The sequence below is a fragment of the Psammomys obesus genome, unplaced genomic scaffold (genome assembly GCF_907164565.1).
Source record: "Psammomys obesus unplaced genomic scaffold, mPsaObe1.curated_primary_1811, whole genome shotgun sequence".
Classification (NCBI taxonomy): domain Eukaryota; kingdom Metazoa; phylum Chordata; class Mammalia; order Rodentia; family Muridae; genus Psammomys; species Psammomys obesus.
In genome coordinates, this window is record NW_026586589.1 from 427792 (window position 1) to 437237 (window position 9446).

At 52.1% G+C, this 9446-nt stretch overlaps 1 protein-coding gene across 1 annotated transcript in view; it reads left to right on the forward strand.

The window, feature by feature from the left end:
- Rims4 (regulating synaptic membrane exocytosis 4) overlaps nucleotides 1-9435 on the forward strand; it is a 20716-nt gene extending 11281 nt beyond the window's left edge. The window contains exons 3-6 of the mRNA XM_055602192.1: nucleotides 3826-3938; nucleotides 4177-4278; nucleotides 4694-4833; nucleotides 6331-9435. Of these exons, the coding sequence (XP_055458167.1) occupies nucleotides 3826-3938; nucleotides 4177-4278; nucleotides 4694-4833; nucleotides 6331-6549 (574 nt within the window). The 3' untranslated portion in view covers nucleotides 6550-9435. The remainder of the gene's footprint in view (nucleotides 1-3825; nucleotides 3939-4176; nucleotides 4279-4693; nucleotides 4834-6330) is intronic.
- Nucleotides 9436-9446: the final 11 nt, after the last annotated feature.

The window sequence follows — 9446 nt, forward strand, 5'->3', positions numbered from 1 at the left end:
ACATACATACATACATACATACATACATACATACATACATACATACACCACTGATGAATGAAAATAACTACAGGAGTTTGCCTGCCTAGCTCTAGTGCCAGGCTGCCTGTCTTTCTGAAGCTGACCCAAAGACTCAGGTGGAATAGGAGGCCACCCCAGAAATCAACACTGGAATCAGGAAGAAATCTGATAGGAAGGGCAGTGGCTAATAAAGGGCAGAGGTCATGCCGAGGACCCGGCCCCCCTCAGGCAGCCTAAGCTTGAGGAGGCTGCAGAAGATTGTGATTGAGTTGTTCCAGCTGCAGGCCACTCCCAGCTGTCAACAGTTGGATATTGTTTCTGGGGTGAGAAGGAAGGGGTTAACCCTTCTTGCCCCACATATAAGCAGAAAGGGTTGTCACAGCCAGAAGGGATATCCTCAGCCTGTGTGGCGCACGTGAGAGATGGTAGCTGAGTGTGCAAAGGACGCTAACCCCATGCTGGAAGGATGGGGTTAGCCAGACGCCGCTGCCTGTGTGGTTTGAATAGTTACTACTCTCTCCAGTGATCTAAAATGGGACCGGGGACTTTAAAGCCCAAATGCATCAACACGTATAGCGAGTGCCTTAGACCTTTGGCGGCACACGTGAGGAGAGAATTCATGTAAACTGCTAAAACAGGCCAGGCCAAAATACATCCTGCTCTTGGCATCCATGAGTTGTATCTATGGACTGAACCAGCTTTGACTCAAAAATATCTGAGGGGAAAAAATAGTCCAGAAAGATTCAAAAAGCAAACCCTGAACTTGCCACACGCCTATGACCGCAATAAAAATATACGAACGGGATGGCGCACGAAGGCACGTTGCTGTAGCGCCTGCCATTTCCCCGGCCCTCCATCCCTGGGTTCCCACTGTGTGAGCACTGTTCGCCTTGCTCCTGTTGTCTCTTAGGAAGATCTGCATCCGTCATTTCTGTGCTGCACCTGTATGAAGTTTTCGTGCCATTGTTCCTGAACAACACAGCATAACAGCTATTTACGTTGTCATGTGCAGTGGCATTGAGGGAGGTGCCTTATGCAACCTAGCCATGACTTAAAGAGCGTCAGGGGACATGCGTAGGTCGATGCAAACGCTATCAATACATCCATCTTATAGGAAGAACTCGAGCATCTGCGGGTTTTGGTATCTCTAAGGGTTCTGGAATTGGAATCAATCCATCATGGGTACCAAGGGACAACTGGCTTAATAAGATGGAGAAAGCACAGACATTGAACTCACTGTCTGAAGCAAGCATCCCACATTCTCCAATGTTCTCTTTCTTTCTATAGCATTTGCCACCCTTTTTCATGGTATGTCATTTATATTATTTTTAGATATGTTTATTTATTTACTTATGTGTATTCATGTTTCATCTGGACAAATGTATGTGTACTGTGTGTGCGCCTGGTGACCACAGAGGTCAGAAGATAGCATCAGACCCCAGGAACTGGAGTTACAGACAGCTGTGAGCCACCATGTGGTGCTGGGAATGAAACCTGGGTCCTTGCAAGAGCAGCCAGCGATTTAACCACAGAGCCATCTCTCCAGCCCACACTATTTTTTTGTTATGTACCTGTGAGTCTACCTGGTTTTCTGATGTGGTCTAGGTCCAGAACAGTGCCAGGGATGTGCATTTGGCGAATGGCCGAATCATCTAAGCGCTGGCTGAGATGTCTGTATCCTTGCAAGGTGATCAGTGATGACTGTCATCGCTGTGCTGCTGAGACCATGGAGGGAGGCTGTGTGGTCCATGGGCGTCATCCATCATTCCAGTGTCTTCCAGCGTGTGGCCATTGCTGCCTGCTCCTTAGTCATCAGTTCTTTGCTCTCAGCCACCTTCCTTTAGCAGACTGTCAGCCTCCACGGATCTTTTTCTCAAGGGTATATGCAACTTTAGTATCATGGCTATGGAGGGACAGGTGGGGCCTCAGAGACTGTCCCAAGGTCACTTGAAGACTCAAAGGCAGCCATTTCTACAGGCATTGTGCCCCTTCCTTGGCTCCACCTTCTGGGAAAGGTGGTGTAAGACTTGCTGCTTTCAGATCACCACAGCATATCTGGGGTTTTCTGTGGTCCTTCAGCACCCCAGATCACCTGGGAATACAGATCTCAGCTCACTCCATCCTCACCAGACTCCCTCTGGCTCTCCGGGCTGGAGCTTTGTGTGTGTGTGTGTGTGTGTGTGTGTGTGTGTGTGTGTGTGTGTTGTTTGTTTTCTGGGCAGGACTGTACCATTTTTGTTCCTGTCTTTCTGTTTCTTAGATTTACAACTTAAAAGCCACAAAGCTGAGTCTCAGTCTGTGAACTGGGCCTGCTGGGCTACCCCTCTTATAAAGCGACCTGCAGACACCCTGCTACCCTTGGATGGATGATCCAAGGGGCAGTAGGGAACCCTGGGAATGGATGTGGAGTCCTGTGCCTGCTATGGCTCTGCCCATTGCTTACATGGGAAGGGAAGCTGTTGTCTGAGCTGCTTGCCTCCCATGGTCGAGGGATGATCCAAGCAGTCCTGACCCAAGAACCAGCAGTCTTCAGCTCTTGGTGAGGGCATCCAGGACCAATCTAGCTCTCTGGGGGTCTCCCTTTAATTCCCAGAGTGGTTGAGTGAGCTGGCTCAGCTGAGGCGTCTGGCCTCAGATCCATCATCTCTGCCCAAGAATAGAGGTCTCCATTCTTACTGAGCAAATGTGTTCCTCATGTGACCAATGGTAGAAAAGAGTGGTTTGTGGTTTGTTTGTTTTGTTATTGTTTTAAAGAAACAGTCAACCTCCTATTGTCATGTGAGGATGAGGTGAGAACATGGGTTGCAGATACCATGTTCCTACAGGTAAAGATCTGTCAGAGTGTCGAGCACTTCATCTCAGGGCTTTAAGAGATCCTGGAGAGGGGAGGAGAGGGTTGCCATTCCCAGGTTAGAGGTGGGAAAGGGAAGGCTGGAGGTAAAGCAGAGAGGGAAACTAGCTAAAATTGGTTTAAGCAAAGTAATAATAGTAGCTGTCCTCGACTTATGTATTCAAATGGAGATAACTATTAGGCAAAGCTTGATTCAGAAGCCTACATGACATTCCCAGTCTGATAGTGGCTTCCTTCATCCCTGGGCCGTCTTAGGCCCACGTCTGATGGAAAACAGGAGTGTCACGGCCCCCACAGTTCATAAAAGCTTCCATATCAGAATCCATTAACTAAACTGAGCCATGTGTCTGCCCTGTGCTGGGCCATAGCCAAGGAAAAAAGGTATCCTGAGAGCTAGTTCTCCCTAAAGGAAATTGGAGATTTTATTGCCAGAGGAAGGCGAAACGGTTATTGGGAGCCAAACAGCCAAAGCAGTACCTGTTGGGGTCGAAGGCTGATGCGCAGGGCATCAATAGTCCAGGCCTTATCTTGAGGTGGCCTCACATTAAACTTCTGATTCTAGTCTAGCCACCAGGCAGAGGGCATCATGTGATTCTAGCCAGCCCCAGGTGTATCTGATGCTGCTGATCCCTGGACCACTCTTGGAGTATCAAGGCATTAAGCCTTTTGCACTAGCACCTGCCAAAATCATCTTGTTAGAGTCCCTACAGCCACCCTGGATAATTAAATAAGCATGTGTGGTACAAGTCAGTGGTGGGTGTGGATGAAGCTCACCATTGAGGCTGCGCATGGTGGCACATACCTTTAATCCCAGCACTCGGGAGGCAGAGACAAGCCAGCCTGGTCTACAGAGTCGGTTCCAGGACAGCTAGGGCTGCACAGAGAAACCCTAGCTCAACAAAACAAAAAACAAACAAACAAAAAAAGATCACCACATCTTCTTCTTCTTGCAGCCTAAACTATGGAGGAGTCTGCCTGGCCTCAGATGCTCAGTTCAGTGACTTCCTGGGAAGCATGGGGCCAGCACAGTTTGTGGGCCGCCAGACCCTGGCGACCACACCCATGGGTAAGCATTTGAAGCCCTGTGCCCTTCCCTCCTTACCCTTGCCTGTTGGCTCCATGCTCTAAGCCCCTGGCTTGGAGCCTGGGCCACACAGTCCGGCCTTCTGCAGTGCCTACCTCTGCAGCGTCCAAGCTCTAGCTATAGGACTTAATGTGCTCTTGTTTGGGCTGGGATTGGCTGTAGAGGGACGGCAGGGCCCTGCTGGAGCTTCTGAGCCACTTTCTAGTGTTGTCTCTTGCAGGGGATGTGGAGATTGGCCTGCAGGAACGGAATGGTCAGCTGGAGGTGGACATCATCCAGGCTCGGGGACTGACGGCCAAGCCAGGCTCCAAGTCACTGCCAGGTGTGGGGACAGCTGAGAGACAGAACTTCTTGGAGAGAGAAAGACATCTTTCTTGTTTATCATTATTCCCTGGTAGAGTACTTGGCACACAGTGGGGCTCAGAAAGCACTTGTGGAGAGGTCAGCAAATGATGAACTCGTAAGGATAGCATGGTAGGCAAGTCTCAGACTGGGGGAAGAGACACTAAGCAAAGGAAGGAGGAGGCAATGAGGACCACTAGAAGGAAAGAGGGCTCGCCCAGACGTGACCTCACATGGCACCCACCCAGACATGGCTGCACATGCTGCCCACCCTCCCTATACTCCTGGGGGTTCTCTGCCCCCCACAAGTAGGTGATTGACCCCTCTCAGTCACACCTATTAGCCAGGACTTGAAGGAACATCCTAGAACCCAGCCTTCTGCCCTCTGTTCCTAGCTGCCTACATCAAGGCCTACCTGCTGGAGAATGGTGTCTGCATTGCCAAGAAGAAGACCAAAGTGGCCCGAAAGTCACTGGACCCACTGTACAACCAGGTGCTTCTGTTTCCTGAGAGTCCCCAGGGCAAAGTCCTGCAGGTAAGGGAGGTGTGTGTGTGTGTGTGTGTGTGTGTATGTGTGTGTTACTTGGGGGCAGGGTCTCTCAAGGGCTGTATCCAGGGGAATTGAAGCACTGGAGCTGACTTACACATGCAACTTCCTATGTCACTATGAGTTTGGTTCCGCATGAGTCTTGGGTGTTTCACCCCTGGGGGAAGGAATGAACTAATTCCCAAAATTTGTCCTCTTACCTCCTTATGGATGCCATTAGTGAGCACTTCGTGTGTGTGTGTGTGTGTGTGTGTGTGTGTGTGTGTGTGCTGCAGAGATGGCTCAGTTAAGAGCAATTACAGCTCTTCCAGAGGACCCCCCTCTGCTCAGTTCCCAGAACCCACAACCATCTATAACTCCAGCTTCAGGGATCCAGTGCCCTCTGCCAGCCCATGGAGGCAGCAGTACACACACACACACACACACACACACACACGCCCATGCAGCTGCACACATACCACACATAAAATAAAAACCAATCTTCTAAAAAGATTAACAACAAGAAGCAAGCAAACAGTCAGTGACATCCTGGCTGGCTGGGGTCTCCCCTAAGCCTCTACGCTTTGTAAAGCCAGCCCACCTTCATAGTGGAGGGCAGAGCTAAAAGCTGAGGTGCAGGACAGCACATGAGGACCCTGCAGCTGCTCCAAGAGGGTGCTGACCAAGAGACCAGGAAGACCCTACAGAGAAAGATTGGTTCAAGGAAGGAAGATAACTGTGCACTGGAATTTCCATTTTATGGAAACGCTCTGTGTGGGGTTCTGAGATTCTGAGGCTCCCTGTCAGGGTTGGCAGGGGTTGGGGGAGGTGGGAAGCAGGGAGAGAGATCATGCTGCAGATCCTTCAAGGCTTTCGTTCAGAGAAGGGACCATGTGGAGGAAGGGACAGCGAGGGCAAGAGAGCAAGAAAGCCAAGGTACAGGATGGCAGTAATAGGGACATTAGAGCCAGAGAAACATGGTCAGGCTTGAGTGATTTTTATAATGTTGTATTTATTTGGAACTGGGGGGGGTACACATGCCATGGCACGCATGTTGAGGTCCAATGATGTCTCATGGGAGTCCGTTCTCACCCGTTCCAGCCCTGAACTTAGGTCATCAGGCTTGGCAGCAGGCTGCTTACCTGCTAAGCCATCTTTCTGGGCCCTCCTGCATGATTTTTCAAGAGGTGGGACTCTACACAACTCAGCTGCATTGGCTGAGGGGCCCCAGGCTCTGGGTCGGGGCCTAAGAGTGACTGGGACCCGCATTTATCTATTTTTATTCTTACCTTTGTGTGTATGGGTGTTTTGCCTGCACATATGTCTGTGTGCCGCTCTCGGACCTGGCGCCTGTGTGGTGCTGGGAATCAAACCCAGGGTCTTGTGCCAGGGTCTGGGCAGGCTTCAGGCTTCACCAGCTGTACAGCCCTGCCCAGCTCTCAGCTGCAAGGTGTAAGCAGCCATGTTTTTTTGTTTGTCTGCTTGCTTGCTTTTTTTGCCCTGCAGGTGATTGTATGGGGAAACTATGGTCGGATGGAGCGGAAGCAGTTCATGGGTGTGGCCCGAGTGCTGCTGGAGGAACTGGACTTGACCACGCTGGCTGTGGGCTGGTACAAGCTCTTCCCCACCTCCTCCATGGTGGACCCAGCCACAGGCCCCCTGCTCCGGCAGGCATCCCAGCTGTCCCTCGAGAGCACCGTGGGGCCATGTGGCGAGCGATCTTAATGCCAGGGATGGGGAGGGGCTCCCCCCGAGATGGCCTGGAGACCACCCAGCCCTGACCTGGGACCCCAGGCCCAGGGGCACATTGGACATTGGAGGATGGGGTTCTTCCCCACAGTGGGGAAGCAGAATGGGGAGACCTGCCCCCCTTGGGCCCCTCCTCACTCCTCCTTCACCTCCTACCCCTGAGACCTTCCCTCTCCCAGTGGGTTGGCTACACTTTTGACTTGGCCGGTTTTGACCTGGTGGGCGCAGCTACAGCCAGAGAAAGACTGAGGTGGCAGAGCAAACCACTGTCCTGCCCTACCCCACCCCACTTATCCCCCTTTTGCCTCCTTGGATGCTCGCTGCCCAGAGCCAAGTCCAGAACCAAGCCGGCCATCTCCATGGTGCCAATTACCAGCAAGTGTCTTTCCTGCGGCACCGGGTTCAGGCAGCTACTCCTGCCCCAGAGCTGATGGGGCAGTGTGCAAGGATCCGGAGCCAGCTCCCGGGGGACCTGAGCTCCCCAGTTGAAGGGGAGTGTGGGTCTCCCTCTGCCTGCCCGTGGAAGGAGCTTTGCCGCAGCCTGTCTGAGTCCACCCATCCATCCCTTCCTGCCCCTCTGCCTGCCCGCCCCTCTGCCATGAGTTCTAGGAATGGGGGGCCAGCAGAGATTCAAGGAAAGGAGGAGGCACCTGAGACCTGGCATAGATCCCCAGGGGTCCTTGCAGCAATCTGGTCTGGAGCTCTTGGTGGACTGGAAAGGGCGCTGTCATCTGTGATATGGTAGAGGACTGTGGGGACCTGAGTTTCCAGCACCCTGCACACAGGGAGCAACTTTCACGTGTGGTGGGTAGTGGGAGTGGAGCTCTGAAGAAAGCTTGGATTAAGTCTAGCGGTACCAAGGTAAGGGTTTCCCAAACAGGAGAACCCCTCCTTGTTGGATGAGATCAAAGGTCATCTTGTTAATCCCTCGGCCTCTGGGCCAGGGGTCCTGGGGAGGCATTAGAGCCCCTCCCATTTTAGTCTTTTTAAATAAACCATCCTGTATGAAGGGCAGAAGCCACTGCCCAGCCTCATCACTTTGGCTCAAGGAGAGATGGCGGTACAAATGGAGGGCTGCAGAGCCGTGAGTGTAGGAATTAGATGCTCCAATGAGGCCTGGGTAGCTGCCTTCCTGTGGCCCTCCCTAGGGCCTGCAGGAGCCCTTTTGCATGCAAGGGAGGACACTGGCCCCTATAGAAGCACATTTCTGTCACCCCTCCTGGGAGGCACCCAGCAGCCCTTCACTCCTCTTCACTTAATCCCTGCTGTGTAGGGTGTAGTCCAGGTCATCTGGGTAGTTAGCGTTCATGCCTGAGGCCTGTTAGCACAGATGTAGTCTTATTTGCAAGCCCCAGGCTGGGGGGTATAGGAGAGACCCCAGTACATTCCAGAAGATTACAGACTCTCTCTCTAGCCTGGGCTGGATGGGCTGCCAGGCTCCCCAAAGGCCAGCCCTTCCATCTTCTCTTCCTTGCCTTCACTCCTCCCTTATAGGGCTGTAGCCCAAACTATTCATTGTACTCAGCATTCTGGGGTAATACCCTTGGCATTGATTTTCTTTTAAGGATGCACTCCTAGGATTGCTGGGCCTTGCAGAGGGGCCTGGACTACACTAGAGGGTGTCATTTTCCACCAAGGATGCCAGGGCTCTGTTGAATGCCAACCTTGTTCCTGGTTCTACCAGGGATCCTTTCCCCTTGAGAATGCTCCCCATTCCCAGCCTGGCTGAGCCCTGAGTGCCCTTCAGGGCTCTCGTCCAGGTCTGTCAGCTCCACACACAGCTGTTGACACTACACAGGGAAGGAGCTGTGGATAGGCCCCTCCAACTGGTCTTCAGAGTGGCCTCAGGACTGTGGAGGGGCAAGCCTCCTGGACAATGGGGCAGGGCTCTGGAGGAGCTCCCATTTGAGGCTCACACCTAGCCATCATCCATTCCCCCCCCCCCGACTGGTATGATATCTCTGCTATTAGGTTATTACTCACCATTTGGAATATTTTGAGCCAGGAGGGTGCCTTCCCTCCCAGGCTGTCACTGCTATGGTTGTTCAGGGTGAGACAGAGCCTGGCTGTCACAACCAGAGGGGAGGGGCTCAGCTCTGGTTTGTCTGGGAGAGAGAGAGAGAGAGAGAGAGAGAGAGAGAGAACATGATAGCATGAAGGAGCACTTGGCTCCAAAGCAATAACAACATCGTGGGGTGGTCAGTGAGGCCCCCTTCGTGATTTTCTTGTCTGTTCTGTGAAATCTCGCTCACCTCCTGGAGGGGTAGAGTCAGGGGCTGGAGCCCCATTTCTCTGTATCATTGTTAGCGTGTGCCCCACTTCCAAGGGGCTGTGACCACTGGGTGTGGGAGCCATATCCGTCCTCACCAAAGGACTGGACAGTGCTTGGGGAGGGGGAGCGCTTTTCATCATTAGCTCTGGGGACCACCAAGCCCAGCCTGCTCCCACTGTTGTCAGACCCTCTGTCAACTCAGACTCTACCGTGTGGAGGGAGGGGAGAGTTGGGGGGCCTTTCTGGTGCTGTGTCTCTAGGAGTGTTTCTTTTTACCCCCCTCCCCCTCTGGACAGAGGTCATGTATAGGGCTGCCATGTAAAGGGGCATCTCCTTTTTTCTTACCCAGAATGCTTCTGCATTCTGAAGGGAAGGGCCTTTGGATATTTAGTCCAGTTGCAAGAAAGAAAGAAAGAAAGAAAGAAAGAAAGAAAGAAAGAAAGAAAGAAAGAAAGAGAGAGAGAGAGAAAGAAAGAAAGAAAGAAAGAAAGAAAGAAAGAAAGAAAGAGAGAGAAAGAGAGAGAGAGAGAGAGAGAAGGAAGGAAGGAAGGAAGGAAAGAAAGAAAGAAAGAAAGAAAGAAAGAAAGAAAGAAAGAAAGAA